The sequence below is a fragment of the Gorilla gorilla genome, chromosome X (genome assembly GCF_029281585.2).
Source record: "Gorilla gorilla gorilla isolate KB3781 chromosome X, NHGRI_mGorGor1-v2.1_pri, whole genome shotgun sequence".
NCBI lineage: Eukaryota > Metazoa > Chordata > Mammalia > Primates > Hominidae > Gorilla > Gorilla gorilla.
In genome coordinates, this window is record NC_073247.2 from 131,851,046 (window position 1) to 131,872,891 (window position 21,846).

Here is a 21,846-nt window from a genome sequence, read left to right on the forward strand (position 1 = left end):
AAGTTCTAAGCAACTATAGCCGAAGTTAAATCCTTTCAAGATAAAGGGCACCACACTGACCTCAGAAATAAGAGTGTAACCAAGTACCCCCATTTTTCTAAGTGGTAGTTTAATTATTTTTTTCTGTTCTTTTCTCCTTTCTCCTTTCCCCCTGCTTCCTATTTAGCCCTTTTTGAAATGCAAAATAACCTCTCTCCTCCCAGTCACCAGACTTTCCCTACAGCGCAAGTTCATCTGTGTGCCCCAAGATGGAGCTCTCCTCTAGAGTTGATAGTTGAAGTGCAGATCAAAGCATGTCCCCACAGAATCCCACCTCCAGAGGGTCACCTCAGGAGGGCATGCTTTCCATTTAGCCACTTTTACAACTTATTTCTGCCCAGAAAGGCACCAACTCAACTGTCTGGTAGATAAGAAACCAGGGTAGCAGGGAGACCCCCTGCCCTTGCTCACTTCTCTGGTCAACTTAGAAAAGATTTCACTTTTGCTACAAAGGTGAAGCATCACATTTAAAACAAGACACTTTATGCCCCTTCCCCTAGCTAGCTTCGGAAATAAATTCACTTTTCTTGTACAAGGCCTTGCTCTTGTTAATTGGACCCTAAGTCCAATTAACCTGCTTTTTGGTTACAAGAGGAGGTGGTTATAGCCCAGGATTTTACCAAGCTGAGGTCCATCCTCCAACATTGAAGTCCATAGACCCTGAGTACTGTGCTGGTCAGTTCCAGGTGGGCAGATCCTTGAGAGTCATGAAATCTTAAGACCTCTCAGAACAATCCAGCCTCACTTGAACAGGTGTGTTTGCCACACAGTGGACTGCCTCATTGAATAGTGCCTTGTGCAGAACTAAAATACTGTGGCAAAGCTGTTCCTCTAATGGCTGAATATCTGATGGTGATGTTGATGTTTTTCTCTTTTCCAGTCAGGTCCAAGGTCATATCTACGATGGACCACTCTTACAGGCTTAGCCTGAAAACTCTATGATTACCCTATAGACCTGATTAAGCCCACCCCAAACACCAAGGTCTGTAAGGTAAAAGAAAAGAGTGGGCTCCCTGGACCTTGACCGCTTTTTAGCCTCTAAAAACAAAATACATTAGCACTAGAAGGAAAATGTATATGCTAAACAAAACACTCCTCCATGTAACCATGTGGTAAGTGGCACAAAAGAAGATGCACCTAATGTATCAATGAAACTCTTTTTTGTGTGTGTGTGTGATGGAGTCTCACTCTGTCGCCCAGGCTGGAGTGCAGTGGCGTGATCTCGGCTCACTGTAAACTCCGCCTCCCAGGTTCACGCCATTCTCCCGCCTCAGCCTCCTGAGTAGCTGGGACTACAGGCACCCGCCACCACACCCGGCTAATTTTTTGTACCATTAGTAGAGACGGGGTTTCACCGTGTTAGCCAGGATGGTCTCAATCTCCTGACCTCGTGATCCGCCCCCTCGGCCTCCCAAAGTGCTAGGACCACAGGCGTGAGCCACCGCGCCCGGCCCAATGAAACTCTTAAACACATGGGAAATCATATTGTTTTCTTGTATAAGTAATACTGGATGTTCTCATTGTTTTCCCTACCTTTTATCTACTGCCTTTGTGAATATAATTCTTTGGGATCATAGTAGAAATCACATACTTACTTTATTATATTATCTGAGCACTCTGTAGATCAAGTATAATCATTGATCTCTCTGTGTTTTCTGAAAGTAAAGATAGTATCTGCCAACATACAAAACAACTGATAAGATTATGCAAACATAGCTTTGGGTTTATTCTACACAGAACTTAACTTTTCTTTTGCCCTTTGTCAAAAGTGCAATAAAATGTGAAAGTTATAACAAAGTTCTCAACCAGCTCAGTTCAGTTCAGTAATTCTCAACAGGACAGTCAGCTATAGGCCACAAATTTCTGTGCCTGTATCCCTTAGAAAGAAAAGGAAGAACACATTCCAAAAGAATATTCCAGTGTATGTATGGAACAGGAATTAAAAGAAATTAAAGAGTGTGTAAGCAGAAACTCGGTTGTATGTAAGAAAACCCAATTCCCCCTAAGAAAGAGAAAGAGCTGAAGTCCTTTAAAAATTAACTGCCTGTTTTTCTGTGGCTAGTGAGCCTTATCTCTCCCACTTTCCCAGGCATTGTGAAGACCCTGTGTCCTTAGCTGTGCAGCTGCAAGCTCACTAGGCAGAAAAACTCAAGTTGCAAAACATGTTTTTCCTTGAAAAGTAAAAAATGATGTAATGCATGTCTCAATTGAATAACTGCCTTTGTTTCTCACTTCTGCAGTATACTTTCCTCTGCACAGATCTCCCCCCACCCACGAAATGCTTAAAAGGTAACTTAACTCTTTGTTCAGGGCTCAGTCCTTTGGATGTTAATCCGACTGAACCAGTGCACCTAAATAATTAATAAATATCCTCCTGAGCCCCATTGGTCTCTCTGATTCCTTAAAAATCTCGTAACATTTCTGGGAACTCGCCTGGGATTGGAGACAACAGATTTACTGTCTCATTTGCCTGGGGGACTAGAGCCCCAGGGCTGGGGAGACCCAGCATCCAAGGCGCGCCACAGGGGAGCTTCACCCAGACAGAGACTGGCTCTCCCCACATCCCAGCAGACTGCCCGGCAGTGCAACAGAACCAGGAACAGGGCTGCAGGACGATGCCAGCACTTCAGGAACTGTAGTAAGGAGCAAGTGCCTAAGGCAGGGAAGCCTGTCCCATAAGGATGATCACCTCCCAGGGAATGACCACTAATCCAACCCAGAGCAGCTGGGGGTGGCAGGAGAGGCTTGCTAATTTGGATGAACCTCGTGTCCCCATTAACAAAGTGAAAGTGGTTTACTGGATCTGGAGACAGGAACTGGGAGTGTGTGGGTGTGTGTGAACCCACCCAGGACATGAGAGAGGCTCGTTTCGTCTGATGAGGAGTCCTGGGCAGGGGAGGTGTGTGAAAGTGTATGAAAGAGATGGTCTTGGGAGAGGCCAATGCGGGGAGTAACGTGAGGAGGCACAGATCCCTTAGGGCAGGCTGTGTACTCCAAGGTGAGCGTGGAAGAAATCAGACCTAGGATGCCACATACGGCCAACGGGACCAGTTTCACAGCCACAGCAGGCTGTGACAGGGGAAGGCACATTCCTGGCTAAGCAGTGTCTGAAACTCCCATAAAAGGACCTGGTCTGGTGGATCTGAGAGTGAAAGTGAGAGGGAAAGTGCACTGCAAGGGAGGAAATGGGAGGAAAAGTGTCGAAGCCAACTCCTTTGGAGTGCGTGATAAAGAATTTTAAAAAAGGATTTAGAGGTGATTATGGGATGAAACCGGATGCTCAAAAGTTAAGGACATACTGTGAAATAGATTGGCCTGCTTTCAATGTGGGGTGGCCCTCTGAAGGTACAATAGACAGAAAATTAATTGACCGTGTGTTTAACGTGGTCACCGGAGTTGGAAGACAACCAGGATACCCAGACCAGTTTCCCTGTATAGACTCTTGGCTCAATGTAGCACAAACTCACCCCAAGTGTCTACAGCCCTGTCTAAAGAGATATTATAAGGCATTAGTGGCTCAGGCAGCCCAACCAAAGGAAGAAAGAAAAACCAGATATAGGAACAGAGATGGCTCAATTTATAGCTGCTGCACTAGCAGAAAGTAACCCTGAATTTGCTAGAGGGCGTGGCCAAGGCAGAGGTCGGGGAAGGGGGCAGACAAGACCAGGAGAGGAAAGCCAGTCTTGGTTGGACAGGAACCAATGTGCAAAGTGCAGGAAAATGGGCCACTGGAAAGATGAGTGACCCAAAAAGGAAAAGGATGGAAATGATGGTCAATGGTCTAACACCCAAGTGCGTTATTCGGTTGCTAGTCATGGTGCATCAAGGGCAGATCCTGATCTGATTGGCTTAGCAGGGGCCAAGAATTTTGAGGACTGAGACAGACCGGGCTCCATCTTTTTAGGCCCTGCGTAGCCTATAATCTCTATGGAAGTAGGGGGCCAATTAATTAATTTTTTGGTCGATACTGGTACTGATTTCTCTGTGGTAACTCACCCAATTAGCCTCCCCACAAAGAACTGTGTTACTATTGTAGGGGCTACTGGGGCCAAAAAAAAAGAGACCTTTTTGCAAATCCAGGAGATGTGTTATTGGGGGACAAGAAGTGCAGCATGAGTTTCCATATATACCAAATTGTCCAGTGCCCTTGTTGGGGAGAGACTTACTCCAGAAACTGCAGGCAGAAATTTTCTTTACACCTAAAGGGAATATGACACTGGAGTTTGGAAAGTCCAAGGCAATGGTATGAACTCCAGCTGTCCCAAGGGCTGAGGAATGGTGGCTGTATGAACCGTGTGCCAGAAGGTCACCAGAACCGACCTACACAATATATGGGGGATGCTTTTCAAGGTACCAGGTGTATGGGCCGAGGATAATACCCTGGACTTGCTGCAAACAGACCCCCAGTGGTAGCAGAGCTTAACCCTCATGCTGCCCCGGTATGAGTCCGTCAATACCCACTAACCAGGGAGGCAATTGATGGAATAACAAAAGCATCTGAATCGGCTTTATACGCATGGGATTATAGTAAAATGCAAGTCCTCATGGAATACTCCTCTGTTACCCATGCACAAATCAAATGGGGAATGCAGGCCAGTGCAGGATCTCCGGGTGGTAAACAAGGCCACTGTCGCTATCCATGCAACAGTACCCAACCCATACACAATGTTGGGACAGATTCCTGCTGATGCCACTTGGTTCACATGTCTGGACTTAAAGGATGCCTTCTTCTGTTTGAAGCTTGCTCCCCAAAGTCAGTGGGGGCAATCGCAATATACCTGGACAAGGCTGCCATAAGGGTTTAAGAATTCTACCATTTTTGAGGAGGCCTTGGCTACAGATCTTGAGGCTTTTCCGCCACCTAGTGACAATTATGTGCTATTACAACACATTGATGATTTCCTATTTGCTGCCCCCACGAGGGAGGAATGACTCCAAGGAACAGAGAGGCTTCTTCACGTGCTGTGTGAAGCTGGTTATAAAGTGTCCAAGGACAAGGCAAAAGTCTGTTTTCAGGAGGCTGGATATCTAGGATTCATGGTATCCCAAGGCCAGCGCAGGCTTAAGTGCACGCAAGGAGGCTGTATGTGCACTGCCCACCCCAGTTACAAGGCCAGGGAATTTCTAGGCGTGGCAGGATTCTGCCGAATCTGTATTCCAAACTTCTCCCTTACAGCAAGGCCCTTGTGTGAGGCTATAAAAGGAAAGGAAAGAGAGCCCCTCCTATGGCAAAAGAAACAGGAAAAGGCCTTCAAGGATATAAAGGAAGCTCTCATCCAGGCCCCGGCACTAGGGTTGCCAAATGTAAAAAAGCCCTTCTTTTGTATGTGGATGAATGTCAAGGAATGGCAGTTGGAGTCTTAACTCAGTTCTTGGGCTCTTGGCATCGGCCGGTAGCATACTTATCCAAAAGACTGGACTTGGTGGCTTTAGGTTGGCCCCACCGCCTCAGGGCATTGGCAGCTACCGCAATCCTTATAGAAGATGCCAACAAGCTAGCCCTAGGTCAGAAGTTAATAGTTCAGTGCCACACGCCGTAGTCACCTTAATGGAGCAAAGAGGACATGGTTGGCTGTCCAACTCTAGAATGCTAAAGTATCAAGGGCTTCTATGTGAAAATCCCCAGATAACACTAGAGAATGTAAATACCTTGAACCCAGCTACCCTGCTGCCTGTGGAGGAACCCGATTGGAAGGATGCTGGGTTGCCTCACTCCTGGCAGGACCTTCCCCACTGTTGCATAAATATGGTGGACAAAGTGTTCTCGAGCCAGGAAGACCTCAGAGATTCCCCCTTGGAGAGCCCAGATGTTAAATACTTCACTGATGGTAGCAGTTTCATAACAGATGGGGTGAGATATGCAGGACATGCAGTAGTGACCCAACACTCAGTGGCTGAGGCTCAAGCCTTACCTTCTGGGACTTCCGCTAAGAAGGCTGAATTAATAGCATTAACCAGAGCACTGTTATTGGCCAAGGGGAAGAAAGTAAACGTATATACTGACTCAAAATATGCTTTTGCAACCCTGCACGCCCATGGGGGAATACACAAAGAGAGAGGACTTTTGACTACTGAAGGAAAAGAAATAAAAAATAAAGAGGAAATTTTGCAATTATTAGAAGCCATATGGGCTCCGGAGAAGGTGGCTGTCATTCATTGCAAAGGACACCAAATCAGGAAAAGCTATGAGGTGCAGGGCAACAGAAAGGCAGACCAAGAGGCTCGGCAGGCAGCAATGAGCAAGGCTTCACCTGAAGAAAGAACTCTAGCAATGCCTCTCCTTATAGAGCCCCCTTTGCTGGAGGTACCCCCTTACTCTTCGAGTGAAAAAGCTTGTTTTGTTCTGGAAACAGGGAAATATATTAAAGGTGGATGGTGGCTGTTCTCTGATGGGAGACTAGACGTCCCAGAGACAATAGCCTCAAGGTTTGTGAAGCAGATCCATCAAGGAACACACACTGGAAACTAGAGACTTTGATAGGTCAACACTTCTATGTGCCACGGCTCTCTGCCATCACCCACGCTGTTTGCGAATAATGTCTATCCTGTGTCTGGAATAAGCCAAAACCAGGACCTATTTGACCCCCAGGAATTCAGGAAATGGGAGCTGTGCCTTGTGAGAACCTGCTTGTAGACTTTACCGAGTTGCCTTGAGCAGGAGGTTACCGGTATATGCTAGTGTTTCTTTGCACCTTCTCAGGGTGGGTTGAGGCCTTCCCCACCAGGACTGAAAAGGCACGAGAGGTGACAAAGGTGCTACTAAAAGACATCATACCAAGGTTTGGATTGCCTTTAACCCTAGGATCAGACAATGGTCCTGCATTTGTGGCAGAAGTAGTACTACAGCTGACTCAGCTTTTAAAGATCAAATGGAAACTGCACACAGCCTACTGACCACAGCGTTCAGGGAAGGCGGAATGGATGAACCAGACACTCAAACAGCTACTAAAAAAGTTTTGCCAGGAAACTCACTTACGATGGGATCCGGTCTTGCCCATGGTCCTCCTCCAGGTCAGGTGTGCACTTACAGAACAAATTGGGTATTCCCCCTATGAAATATTATTTGGAAGGCCACCCCCAATCATTAATCAAATCAGAGGGTAGTTAAAGGAGTTAGGAGAGCTAACCCTTAGAAGACAGATGCAGGCTTCAGGAGTGGCAATGCAGGAGGTGCAAGGCTGGGTAAGTGAAAGGATACCTTTAAGTCTAACAGACCCAGTGCATCCACATAAACCGGGGATTCTGTCTGGGTTAAAATGTGGAATCCAGGCTGGGCGTGGTGGCTCACACCTGTAGTCCCAGCACTCTGGGAGGCCGGCGGGGGGGAGATCACGAGATCAGGAGAATGAGACCATCCTGGCTAACACGGTGAAACCCCGTCTCTACTAAAAATACGAAAACAAAAAATTAGCCAGGCATGGTGGTGGGTACCTGTAGTCCCAGCTACTTGGGAGGCTGAGGCAGGAGAATGGCATGAACCCGGGAGGCACAGCTTGCAGTGAGCCGAGATTGCGCCACTGCACTCCAGCCTGGGCAACAGAGCGAGACTCCATCTCAAAAAAAAAAAAAAAAAAAAGGTGGAATCCAACAACCCTGGGGCCCTTATAGGATGGGCTCCATATTGTGATCATGTCTACTCCCACTGCTGTTAAAGTTGCAGGTGTCACACCTTGGATTCACCATAGCTGGCTAAAACCAGCGGCAGCAGTGACTCCCCATGACGACCAGTGGACTAGCCAACAAGACCCAGATTGCCCCACCCGAACAGTCCTATGGCAAAACCCAACTACCGGTAAGAAGGACAACTGCCCTGCTCTGACCACACCGGAGGCTGGTCAGTCTACGCACAGGTGAAGCTTGAGAATCCTGCAAGCTCTGCTCTAGTCACAGCCCGGAAGCTGACTAGTCTATGCACAGCCGAAGCTAAAAGGACCATCTCCGGATAAGCAAATGTGGATACAATTTATAAGCCTAGCTATAATTCTGTCAATACTGGTTATTATGTTATGTTATTACTGCAAATGCTGCAAATGTCTATGCCCAGAGGAAGGTCTGCCATGCCCATGTGTAGTGTAAGCATGTTTCTATTATATACACTAATGTTCTTACCATTTCTGCCTATACTAAAAAAGGAGAAATCTCTAGAAAGATGCCCATACTGTGTACACACTACCTGGGTAAGAAATACCATAGTTAAAACTCTACTGTACCATACCTACTATGAATGTACAGGAACCAAGTTAGGAACCTGCACATACAACCAGACCACCTATTCATTCTGTGACCCAGGAAATAATCAGCTATATGTAGGTTATGACCCTAAACTCTTACCTTATGAATTCTGGTTTGAGGTACATATTAAATCAGAGGGAGAAAAAGAAGGAGAGCTTATAGCTCGAACCAAAGAAGCCCCTCCCTCCTATAAAAGGCGTAGTTCCTTGTACTTTGATGCCTGCCATGCCGCATATGTTCATAATCTTAAAAAAAACAGAAGCAGCCTGCAATGGTTTAACACAAGAGAGGCTGAGCAGGAACAGCCCTAAACATCTGTATGGAGAACCACAAATCGGATGCCCGGACTGTAACATTCAGTGGTCTAGGCTAACACAGCTCCAACACTTATATTCAGGATGGACTGCTCTGCTAAGTAGTATGTCAGTCAAACTAAATCGTAAGACAAGGACATGCAATTCTTTAAATTTTACTATCTTAAAGCCAGAGCTACTTTTTTGGTCTACAGGGCAGGCAGCACTATTATGAGTTGATAGACAAGAAGCAGGCCTTGGAGTTCCACTACTGATTGTCAAAAAGACTAGAAGGACTCAAATGTGTCCAATCCCCCAATTCTGGGTCCATAAGTCATTCTATAAGCATTTTGATCAGCCAGTGCCTGAGCTTCCCCCATCACCCAAAAACATATTTGCTCAACTAGCTGAAAACATAACTGGCAGCTTAGGAATTTCCTCATGCTATGTATGTGGAGGAACTAATATGGGTGACCAGTGGCCATGGGAGGCAAAGGAATTAATGCCACAAGGTAACTTCACTTTGCCTAACCCTGCCAGTGAACCAACAGCCTCAGCCAGTGTTTGGTTGTTAAAAACCTCCATAATTAAAAAGTACTGTATCACCCGATGGGGAAAGGCTTTCACAGAGGCAGTAGGAGAAACAACCTGCCTAGGGCAACAGCATTATGATGAGACTAAAAACAAAACTCTATGGAGAAATGCCCAGAATGACTCCTACTTACCAGGTCCAAACCCTTTCTCCTGATTCTCTACTCTAAGCCACACTTGGAATCGGCTAGAGGCTCCAAATGCTTGGAAGGCATCCTCTGGCCTATAATGGATCTGTGGAGCATGGGTATATCGGCAACTGCCGGCTAAATGGACAGGGGCATGTGTGTTAGGAACAATCAAGCCATCCTTCTTTCTAATTCCTCTAAAGCAAGAGGAACTCTTAGGATATCCAGTTTATGATGAAAATAAAAGAAGAACTAGAAGAAGCATAATCACAAAAATAGACACAAATGTCAAAAAGATGTGGACATAGGAGACTGAAAAGATAATGAATGGTCTCCTGAAAGAATCATTAAATATTATAAGCCAGCTATCTGGGTGCAAGACGGTTCATGGGGATATTGCACCCCAATCTATATGCTCAACTGCATCATAAGGTTGTAGGTAGTCCTTGAAATTATAACCAATGAAACATCAAGGGCACTAGGTTTATTGGCAATACAAGCAACACAAATAAGAAATGCTATACATCAAAATAGATTAGCTTTGGATTACCTCTTAGCCTCAGAAGGAGGAGTATGTAGAAAATTTAATTTAACCAAATGTTGCCTAGAAATTGACGATAATGGCCAAGCTATTATGGAAATCACAGCTAGAATGCGCGAGTTGGCCCACGTTCTAGTTCAGACTTGATCCGGGTGGTCCCTGGATTCCTTGTTTGGAGGATGGTTCTCAGCCTTTGGAGGATTCAAAACCCTCATTGGTAGGTTCTTGCTTATTCTTGGCAACTGCCTCATCCTCCCTTGCCTTTTCCCCCTGCTTACTAGGAGTATTCAGTCAACTCTAGAGGCAATAGTAACCGGACACACTACCGCACAGTTGATGGCATTAACCGAATATCAGCCACTGCCAGTAGAAGCAGCTCAGCTCCGCAAAGAGGTGGCAAGTAGTGGTGCTTTCTATTAACACCTTTGTTATAAAAAGCACCAAAGGGGGGAATGGAATAGGAATTAAAAGAAATTAAAGAATATGTAAGCAGAAACTCAGTTGTATGTAAGAAAACCCAATTCCCCTGAGAAAGAGAAAGAGTTGGAGTCCTTTAAAAATTAACTGCCTGTTTTTCTGTGGCTAGTGAGCCTTATCTCTCCTCCTTTCCCAGGCATTGTGAAGACCCTGTTTCCCTAGCTGTGCAGCTGCAAGTTCACTAGACAGATAAACTCAAGTCATAAAACATGTTTTTCCTCGAAAAGTAAGAAATGCTGTAATGCATGTCTCAATTAATTGAATAACTGTCTCTGTTTCTCACTTCTGCAAATATGCTTCCCCCTGCCCCACGAAATGCTTAAAAAGTAACTTAACTCTTTGTTCAGGGCTCAGTTCTTCGGATGTTAATCTTACTGGGCCGGTGCACCTAAATAATAAATATCCTCCTGAACCCCATCAGTCTCTCTGATTCCTTATCAATCCCACTACACTATGAGAACCTACATCTCAATGGTCAGGCATTGATCAGACATTGTGGCAATCCCCACATTTCTTGCCACAGGGCCCTGTCAACACAGCAGCCAACAAAGGTTTACTGAGTGAAGTACATATAGGTACAAAAAGACTTATAGAACCATTATTTTCACAATAAAACGTCTTGCCCCTGTTGCCCACTGCCAGAGAATAACCATCATCTCTCTTCTTTCAAGGACCCTTGTAAATAAACACATACAGACTGACAGAAGCAGGAAATGTGAGGCAGCATGTTTAATCATCTCCATCTATTCGAAAACCCCATGAGATAGTTATCATTGTTATTCCCATTTTACAGGTGAGAAAACTAACACAAACGGAGAGTGATCAAGTGAGATTAGCCAGCTAGCAACAGGAAGCAAAGCAAAATTTCAGATTCCAGCAGTTTAGCTCCAGGAAGAGCCAGCCTGAGGAGGAGACATCTTAGTTAAAATCAGAAAGAGGCTGTTAGATCGTCATCCCTTCCCATCTCTTTGAACGTGAATTGGTCAAATATTTTCCAGCCGTTTTCTTACCCATCCTCTGGGAACATGAGGTATGATGCGTGCACTCATCCATTAGGATCAGTCGTTGGGGTGACCGGAACCCACAGTACATGTAGGGGCCCACAAAATAGTTTAATTTCTTATATAAAATAAGGTTGATGAAAAGGGTCATTGTGCAAGCAAAAATAGAATGAGTCACTCAAACGATGGAGGATAGGTTCTACGGTTAAAACCTACTCTCTATATTCAGGACATTAACAAGTCCTGCAGTATCTACAAAACACTTCTTAAAGGAAGAATCTTAGAGCACTCAATCTGTCCTGGCTGTGTTTATTTGACAATAAATAAAATGTATTTATTCCTAAACAAGAGCTCAGAAAGATATCTGTAGAAAAGGGCAGGAGTAGAGGAAAAGAGGGCTATGCAGCAGCAGGAAACAAGGGAAATCACTGCAGGTCCACAGCACCAGCTCAGCACAGAAGGTAAGCGCGCATTTGTAATGGGTCTGTAGCCAGAGACATAGCAGAAGCTGCGCTATCCACAGTCACAACCAAAGGCAAAGGAAGGATGCCCTGCAATTTTAGAAATCTTGGCTGCAGCTGGGAACGGTGGCTCACGCCTGTAATCCCGGCACTTTGGGAGGCCGAGGTGGGTGGATCACTTGGGGCCAGCAGTTCCAGACCAGCCCGGCAAACATGGTGAAACCCTGTCTCTACTAAAAACACAATAATTACCCAGGTGTGCTGGTGCGCACCTGTAGTTCCAGGTACTCGGGAGGCTGAGGCACTCCTGAGTACCTGCACAATACATGCAAACACCCACCCCAACCTACTCCCCGGCCCCCCCGCCCTACTCCCCCACTCCACCCTACGCCCCCCCGCCCTACTCCCTCCCCCGCCCTACTCCCCCCTGCCCTACTCCCCCCCACACCCGTCCTACTGCCCCCACTCCAACACGTGCTCTCCCGTGCCCAAGGCAAGGCCAAGCCCCTGAGGCATGCGCACCTCAGCAGGCCCAACCCACAGCAAATAGTGGGAAGAGGAAAGGCAAGAGAGGAGGTCTCTAAGTGGATACACTGTTACTGAATCTAGGTACCCAGAAGATGGAGGTTGTAGTGAGCCCAGATAGTGCCACTGCATTCCAGAGACAGAGCAAGGCTGTCTCAAAAAAAAAAAAAAAAAAAAAAAAAAGAAAGAAAAGAAAAGCAATCTCGGATGCTCTAAGCATTGTGCATGTTTCCACCCTTGCACTTTGATGTGGATTCATTACTAAGAATTAATAGTGGACTTTCTCAAGGAGTGTGCTGCATTTTTACATAGTGCATTTGCGCAGCCCACAAGCTTTGCAAATCCAGGCCCAAGCTCCTGTTCCTGGAGACCTAGGAAGCATGGAGCTAGTGCAAAATCTCCCTTATCGCCATAAAATGGGCTTGCACAATTCAGCGCAGCAGCTTCCCCAAGTTCCACACTCACGCATGCCTGTCTACAGGACAACGCATGCAAGCACCCACCCCATCCTACTCCCCCGCGCCACGCCCTACTCCCCCCTCCCCCACACCCTACTACACCACTTACCCCTCCCCCCCCCACACCACCAACGCGTGCTCTCCCTCATCCGGGGCAAGGCCAAGCCCCTGACGCATGCGCACCTCAGCAGGCCCAACCCACAGCAAATAGCGGGAAGCAGAAAAGCAAGAGAGGAGGTCTCTAAGTGGATACACTGTTGCTGAGTCTAGACACCAGAAGAACCTTCCAGGCGGCGACTCACAGTTCTAGCACTGCCTAGGAGATCGTGGTGGCCCCAGCTCAGAATCTGCAGAAGTGCACAGCTCCATCCACACCACTCAGGGTATGGAGCCTCCGGACCAGTGTAGCCAGTATATCACCAGCTTGCTCAGCCCTGGAGTCGACGACGAGAAAGAACTACAGGGTCAGTACCTTGGTGGGACACATGCTTTTGCGAACTCAGGAAACCAGGGTTCTCTGGGAGAGGCGAGTCGACTGGATGATGCCCCTGCACTACCACTGCTCTCAGAGTGTAGCCCCTCACCGCCTCCTTCCAACACCCTCAGGACCAATGCCTTGATCTTTCTCTTGGGGTTTCTACTTTTCCAGATATGAATGCTGTGGTGCTGTCGCTTACTGAAGAGGTCAAAGAGGAGGAAGAGGATGCACAGCCTGAGCCTGAGCAAGGCACAGCAGCAGGAGAAAAGTTAAAGTCGGCAGGAGCCCAGGGCGGAGAAGAAAAAGATGGCGGCGGCGCAGGAGCTCCTGGCCACCTATGGGAAGGAAACCTCGAGGGCACCAGCGGCAGCGATGGCAACGTTGAGGACAGTGACCAGAGCGAGAAGGAACCTGGGCAGCAGGATTCGCGCCCACGGGGCGCCGTCGGGGGGCTGGAGCCTGGCAACGCGCAGCAGCCCAACGTCCACGCCTTCACCCCATTGCAGCTGCAGGAGCTGGAGCGCATTTTCCAACGCAAGCAGTTCCCCAGTGAGTTCCTGCGGTAAGCCCATTGCTCTGGTTGGCGCGCGGTTTGCAGGGAGCACATGCTGCTCCAGGGCGGCGTTTGGCTTTCCCGCAGTCCCTCTCCTACCCTCTCCCCTCCTGAACCAAAACCCATCTGGGGCCTGGTGTTGCTGCCGTCCCCTCCCCGCAGACCCCTGGCACCTAGTGGGTTCCGTAGTGGGGCTATGCCTATTAGGCATCATGCAGAATTTAAATGAACCAAGTTGGGCAACTTTGGGCTGAGGTCAGTTATGATAAATAACTCCTATCCCAGGCGAGGCAGAAATAAAGATGAGGAGATTAAGGTTCTGTACAGCAAGTGCAGGGTCGCATTCTGACCTTATTTAAAATTCTGAGAAGTCCGTCGTTCGTCTGGGTTTCCTTTGGTGTTAATTTTTCTAAGTTTCAAATAGTAAGTTAGAATGTCATTTATATTGATTAACGATTTTTTTTTGTTATGGGGGGGGGCTATTTTTTTATTTTTTGGAGAAAGAGTCTCGCTGGGACACCCAGGCTGGAGTGCAATGGTGCCATCTCGGCTCACTGCAACCTCTGCCTCCCAGGTTCAAGAGATTATCCTACCTCAGCCTCCCAAGTAGCTGGGATTACAGGCGCCAGCCACCACGCCCGGCTAATTATTGAATTTTTAGTAGAGACGGGGTTTCACCATATTGGCCAGGCTGGTCTCGAACTCCTGACCTCAAGTGATCCTCCCGCCTCGGCCTCCCAAAGTGCTGGCATTACAGGCGTGAGCCACCGCCCTGATTTTTTTTTTTTTTGGCATCTCCTTTATTTGTGGCATGAGAGAAATGTTCCTAATGTGAGGCTCAGCTGGGTGTTACAGAACAGCCTACTGGGTGTGGGGAGTTGGTAGAATAAAAAATTAAACACGAGAATGAAACGACACCCACAACTCCAAATGCTGAACACGTGTGGTTTCTTCCATAGAAGGAGGCTGGCAAGAAGAATGAATGTGACTGAACTCGCAGTGCAGGTCAGTAAACCGAAAAAGCAATCGGGCAGGGGAGCCATTCTAAAACCTGCTTCAGGGCTTGGACACACTTTGACCCAGACATTGCCATCTTGGTGTTTTTGTGGCCTTTTTCATGTATAGGCAGTGAGGTCTGAACTTTGGGATCTTTGTGGCTGGAAAATGCGGTAAGGAAAGCTCAGCTTGTGGAAATTTCCCATTACCAGAGGGAACATGACAATCCACGGAAAAAAAATTAGTACTGAACTGTTTCCTTTATTCCTTGTGTATAAAATATATTATACACTTGAATAAATTACAAACATATAAATATATGTATTCCAAATTACAAATATATATAATATATAACAGTATAAATTAAATATAGCATAATATATAAGATTCAATTCCCAGCCCTGGTATCCTTTAGGTAGCACTTCCATGTGGAGGCATCCTGGGGTCTTCTGACATGGGGATTATTCGAACTAATGCTCCAAAGAGCTCCATTAAACTAAATTATTTAATATATTTAAAACCAAGCATAAACTCTTTGGTTAAGAATTTATAAATGTTTAGGCATTGGGGTAAAGGAATAATTCCCAACCAGAACGTATGTTTCCTTAAGCTGAGACTGATGGCGGGGGATAGCATAAAGTTCAAGTGCCTGGCCCTCCTACTATTGTTTTTAAGTATTTGGTGAAGCCTTGTAGAGAGTGGCAGCTCTAAATTTTAATTTTCTGGAATACTTTGATATAGCAGGCTGAAAACATTGCTGACATAGTTGGTTTTGCATTATGGTAGAGATAGCGAAAAGGCTTGCAACCTTTGCAAGTTTATCTAGAAACCAAAACAAACTACAAGATCAATTTTTCATAAATTTCCACCAACCTAAGGATGGAAGTGTTAGGCAAGAATTGTATACAGTCACACTCATGGCTTGGGGAAGCTGCCCCCATTCAACTTTTGAAACTACCACATGCATCAGTGAATATTTTCTTGATCAATTTCTAGCGTTTAAGAGATTTTTTTGTTTCTTCCAGTTTGTTGTACTAATAGGAAGAGATGTGTTTTGTGGAATGTGTTGATAGTGGGGGATGGCTGTCAGGTCAGGCTAGACTCTTACCTGTGGTAATTTGAAATACCTTTTTATTTATTTGCTCAGGCTGTGATAATAAATTTGTAGGTCAGTGGATCCAAAGGAGTATTTGCAAAAAAAGGAAGAAAAGAAAGAAAAATCGGGATGACCTTAATAGCTTTTCTGCAGAGCTCATGTGTGTGAGTGCAGTGAGGGAACTATGCTGCGGTTCTGTCAATGGTGGCATGTAGAAAAGCAGCCTGACAAAATGGGGCACTGAGTGTTGGCATCCTGTTGCCCTCCATTTTCTCAGGCAGGCAATGCCAATTTGGGGGAGATGAAATATTGACGTTTTGGTGAATTGCCTTTCCCCTCCCTGGGTTTACATAGCATTCACTCAATGCAGTTCTGAAGGCAAGAGGACCACTCTCACTCGGCAAATAAGGAAAAAGGCATGATGTTCTCATCTATTGCCAAACATTTCAGCATGAATATCTCCAAAAATTTTTAATAGATGTTTCCCCCCTCTGTTTTGTAAAGATAGTAAGGGCTGGTTTATGAAACCAATACTGAGAATAGGGACCTAATGTTGTCCCATAGCACATTTGGCCCACTTTTGGCATTGCTTATGTTTATGAACCTTTGACCACAGGTACATTGGAATTGTCTCTAAACAAGCACTATTACAGTAGGCTTAAAATTTAGACTATGTATTCATGAGGGAGAAGGACTCCAAATAGTAAGATGGGAGAAGGAAAGGGGGCATCAAACAGGGAGAAGAGTCCCTTTGTCCCATAAAATTTGCAGTTTGGGAACTTCCAGAAGGATCAAAATACAATGGAAATGTCATTAACTAGAAGCTTGGGGGATAGGGTTGTTTAATTGACAGGTTTTATTTTTTGGTCTTTTAACAATTGGCAGGTGTTTAGGGAGTAGTGTTTTTTGATACCTCCTCCACATTACTAGTGAACATGTTCAGAGTTGCCTATTTGGACACTCCCGCTTTGGGAATGCTGATGAGATTGGGATCTTCTGCTTGAGTAGTGAGGGTAGATGGCTGAAGGCGTCCCATGGAACTGGGCAACCAAGTCTTTGTCCCATATCCCAGGACTATAGGGAGAACAAAGTGAGCTGACCTTGTCCTTAGCCCAGGAAGATTTGGAGGGAGGGATGAGTTGGAGCATGCAGAATTAGCAATGCTTCCTTTCTCTCAAACTCTCAACTGGGCAAAGCTTTTTGAGAATTTTTGTGAATTTGGACAACATTTGTGTCCTCCTTCCACAAAGCGTCAAGCTGAAGTGTGAAGAGTGTCCAGGGCTTCAGATACCCTCATTTCCCAGCAAGACTGGAAATCCACAAACTCCCTGGGCCCCCTGTAACGAGACTTGCCTTGCAATATACCATCTTTTTAATTCTCAAGGAGTTTCAGAAGATGAATGACCCCTTAGAATTTCTTGAAGGAAAGAAAACCTGTTTTAAAATACAATGTACTCTTATCGATTTTTTACTTTACACTGAAGATGGGCTTTTCAAAACGGGGGCCTCATCTTCTTGGTATGACTTTAAAAGGCACCCCCGCCTTTCTTTCCAAGCTCAGCTTCCCCCACGACCAGGGTGACAGTGGCCTAGTAAGTAGGAGTTGGTGGGCAGCTGGGTAGCTGATGGTCAAGTATCTGCAAGCAGACATGCCACACATAGCAATACCAGCAGGGATCGAGTCCCACTCATCAGCTACACCTGCACCCAAGAGTGGAAAAAGTAATATTACAGATAAAAGGAGAGAGACAAAGAAATAAGCCAAGCCAGAGCGTACGTAGCACATACTTGGAGCTCACTAGGGGAAAGGTGTGGTGTTCACCTTTCTAAGATATTTCAGTAGTAAGGAAGTAGCTTGTCTTGATACACCTGAGAAGGTTAAGGACATAGAGAGTTGCTTGTTGTGTTTTTTTCCATGATGAAATTAAATGCTCAGTATACTAAACCTGTTTCTTTTTTCCTCTGATTGAAGATTTGGTTTGAGAATAGAAGAGACAAATGGAGGAGACATCAGAGGGCGTTAATGGCAAGAAACATGCTGCCCTTCATGGTAGTGGGCCAGCCTGTCGTGGTAACCGCAGCTGAGGCCATCATGGCACCCTTGTTCATCAGCAGGATGAGAGATGGTTACTTCTGGGGCCACAGCCATTCCAGCAGCCTGTGTTTCCCCATGCCACCCTTTCCTCCTCCGTCCTTGCCCCTTCCACTCATGCTTCTTCCACCTATGCCACCCGCTGGCCAGGCTGAATTTGGCCCATTCCCTTTTGTTATCGTGCCTTCTCTCACATTCCCCAATGTCTAAGGGATAGCCTCTGTGCCACTTTTTGCCAGAGTGTCTTTGAGCCAGATTCATATTTTGCATAGCACCCCATCAAAAGTAGTTCCTCAAATGTCTATTAAATGTTTTAAAGAAAAGTACATCATTGACCCATTTTTAGGGCACTTTTAAAAATGTTTCTATAAATATGTGAAGGGTATGTACATTTGTTTTGTGTGTCACATGGGGTCAGTAAGTTCTGAATAAAAATTGTTAAGAAATGCCATTCAAACCGAGTGTCACGGACTCTCGTCTCATGCAGTAATCTTGAGTCACCATCTGGGGGCTGTGCATGTCACAGAATTTTCCCATGTGCCCATGGCAGGCTTACACCGACCCACACATTCTCTTCCACCCCCACCCCCAACACCCCATACTCATCTCCCCTCTGCCCCCATTGATACCAGGTACATGTGCAGGATGGGGTGGTGTGAGTCCCTAATGAGAGAATAGTGTGTTTCAAGTTACTGCCAGGGTGGAAAACAGCAAAACCAAAATGGTATCGGGAAGGAAGCCATGCCCACTCTTAAACATTCATTCAGTTTTTTCTTGCTATGGAAGACTTCTTTAAAGTAATTTTCTTTTAAAAGTGTAAATGTAAATAATGCCATGAAATTATACACTTATTTAATGGCTAAAATGGCAAATTTTTATATGGTTTACCACAACAAAAGAAAAGAAAAAATATACCAAAAAGTTTTTAAAAAGTGATCATGAACATTGTGGTCATCCTGTGAAGTGATTGCAATGCCTGCAGATAAGGAGTCATGGTTACAACAATATTTTCTCTGAAAATTATTTGATGGCCAGTTTCATAATGATTATGTTTTCAGCCTGAAGGAAAATTCCATTTTCTTGGGTGAGCATGAACTTTCTGTCAGGCTGTGTGCTGCTTTTCATTCCCCACTTCTCTCTTCACAGTTGTGGGTGTCAAGCTTCAGCCACGCAATTGCATTTGGTGTGAGGGTTCTGCAAGGACAAGGAGGTTTATTCATACCCCTGAAGCCACAAGCCTTGGTGGGAATAAGGAAAGTCCACGAATTCACTATGCATTAATGCATGCCTCTTGGCCAAGTGGATTCTTTTTTCTTCTCCGACTGAGATTTTCCTTTTTTTTTTTTTTTTGTTTTTTTGCTCTTGTTCTCATTGTATTGTGCTTTGTATAATTATTTACAGTAAGTCGCGCATGTCAGGGTACATTCCGTCTGGAAATTGTTTCCATTTAGTACATTTTGTGCCAGTCGGTCTATTCCTGCTCATTATTTTGTTTTTTCTACATTCAGACTGAAACATTTGGTAGCCTAGAGATACTCAGAAATAGGCAAAGAAAGGTAAAAGGGGAGGAGGGGAGATTGAAGTCATACTTCCATTATCCCTCCCCGTGGTTATCAGATTCATAAAATTTTTACACCATCAAAAGACATTTTTAGCCATATATGTTTCCTTTATGTAGAAAATGAGATCTCCTATACTCAGTTGGCATTTGTTTTCATGTATCTGATAAGTACCTGTTAGAATTATAGGTCAAGATGTTGTCTAGCTCTGGTAACCTAGATTCTGAACTTCAAAGCAGAGTTCTTGTACCTTAAGAAATTCAAATTCATAGAATTATAGTTAGGATGTCATTTACTGACCTTGAACAACACATTGTTTAGGTAGCATACAATGGGACTAGTTCAAGGGGCTGGGTGGAGAACAAGTTACAATTTTTTCTGATGGAGAACATTACTGGAGACAGTACCCTTTAAAACTTTCATTCCCTTTTTATTAGCAGCTAACGTCTTGTATGCCTTTACTATGTGACAAGCAATAAAATAATTTCCTTGGATGATTTTGTTTGATGCTCAAATGAATCCTAATAGTGAGGTTCTAGCATCTTCATTGAAAGAAGAGGAAACTTATCCATGGTGCAGAGCTAATCAGAGGAAGAGGCTCTGAAGCCAAGTTTGTCTGCCTCCAGAGCCCATGCTTTGTCAAGTTTAATTCAGCGGTGGTGCACTGGGATGCCACAGTTAGGGCAATCTGGCTTCCAATCCCAGATGCACCACTTCCCAGCTGTTTCCCCCTGGGCATTTTACTTAAGCTCTGTAGTATCATTATTATTCTCTATAAGATGATAATATTATATCACAGAATTGATGAGAGGAATAAATAACATATGTAAGTGGCCTTCCACAATGCCCAGCCAGAGTAAGCACGCAGAAATGTTTTCTACTATTATTCTGTATTATCTTCTATCATCATATTATTATAACCTGTTGTTCCACCTTTCCTGTGTGGTATAACAGAAAGAGATCTGATTAAAAATAAGGTGGTCTGGGTTCTTGCTGCAGCTCTACGCTGTCTTTGTTACCTTGAATGAGTCACTTAACCTACTATATCTCTGTTGTCTCATGTGTTAGGCCATTCTTGTTTTGCTATAAGGAAATGCCTGACGCTGAGTAATTTATAAAGAAAAGAGGTTTAGTTGGCTCACAGTTCTGCAGGCTTAACAGGAAGTGTGACGCTGGCATCTGCTTCTGGTGAGGACCTCAAGAAGCTTACAGTCATGGTGGAAGACAGACTGGGAGCAGGCATCTCACATGGTGAGAGCAGGAGCGAGAGAGTGGGTGTGGGAGGTGCCACACACTTTTAAACAACCAGATCTTGTGATAACTCGCTCACTATTGCAAGGACAGCATCAAGCCATGAGGTTTCCACCCCCATGACCCAAACACGTCCCAACAGGCCTCACCTCCAACATTGGGGAAAATAAGGATTACATTTCAACATGAGATTTGGGCAGAGACAAATATCCCAACCATATCATCTCACCTATGGAATCATGACAGTAATAGCATGACTCATGTATTCGGAGTAGGTTTAGTGGTAAAAGTTTATCAGGCATATTTCAAAAAATCAGAAAAAATAGGAATGAATGCCTTATGGAAAAAATCATTTCACGCATTGTTTTCTAGAGTGTGGGGAGTACCATTCATGTTTATATGCATGCTCGACCCCATTTTCCCAGATCAACAATTACTGTTCGTCCTTTCTTGACAGAGAAAAGGAATCAAATGAAGTGAATAATACGGAGAGGAATTTTTTAAAGTGAGCAGAGTGGATATTTGTAAAGGCTTTTCCATGTTTTCGCTATGGTAGTGATACTGTGGCTGTCTGTATAAAAAGGGTGTATCATTTAAACATGCCCTGAAATAGTTAATGATGAAATTTTGTGATGTCTCGATGTGCTTCCAAATAATCCCAGGTTGGGTGCAGGGATGTTGGAGAAATCAGCAAGGCTATTGATGAAACAAGACTGGATATTAATAATTGTTGAATGTGGGTGGTGGCTATATGAGTGTTCATCTTATGTTTCTTTTATATATTTTGGACATTTCCTATAATTTTTTAAAAAATAGTAAGGGTCGAAAACCTAGCTGCTAACAGGGCCAGGAAGGTAACATAAATGAAGAAAACAAGCAGAGTGGGGACTGGTAAACTGGGAAAGGATATGTCTCCCCCAAAGGGAATGGCCACTACTCTGCTTCAGCCTAATTTTTCTGGTCAGGACTTTGGGGTCCAGATCTGGCAGATTTTCCAGTTTGTAAAGATTGGCCAGAAATAAGTGTTTACATGAAACCTTCTGATCCTTAGATCTGAGCAATCAATTCAAATACG

The 21,846-nt window shown here is 45.0% G+C and overlaps 2 protein-coding genes across 2 annotated transcripts in view; one reads left to right on the forward strand and one right to left on the reverse strand.

Annotated features, from left to right (window-relative positions):
• The window catches only part of LOC101149428 (putative uncharacterized protein CXorf42), a 155,739-nt gene that overhangs the window by 55,891 nt on the left and 78,002 nt on the right, over positions 1 to 21,846 (reverse strand). The gene's annotated exons all lie outside the window — the stretch shown is intronic.
• On the forward strand, positions 12,928 to 18,418 carry LOC101146547 (rhox homeobox family member 2). Its single transcript, XM_004064797.4, has 4 exons — positions 12,928 to 13,210; positions 13,396 to 13,786; positions 14,737 to 14,782; positions 17,842 to 18,418. The coding sequence occupies exons 1-4, from the start codon at positions 13,132 to 13,134 to the stop codon at positions 18,169 to 18,171; spliced, it is 846 nt and encodes a 281-aa protein (XP_004064845.1). The 5' UTR covers positions 12,928 to 13,131; the 3' UTR covers positions 18,172 to 18,418.

Bases quoted from the DNA above. Each gene is read 5' to 3' on its own strand.
- LOC101146547 (XM_004064797.4), top strand. From the start codon at position 13,132: ATGGAGCCTCCGGACCAGTGTAGCCAGTATATCACCAGCTTGCTCAGC. The intron at 13,211-13,395 runs GTCAGTACCTTG...CTACTTTTCCAG, and splicing joins CGACGAGAAAGAACTACAGG to ATATGAATGCTGTGGTGCTG. The intron at 14,783-17,841 runs GTCAGTAAACCG...CTCTGATTGAAG, and splicing joins TGACTGAACTCGCAGTGCAG to ATTTGGTTTGAGAATAGAAG.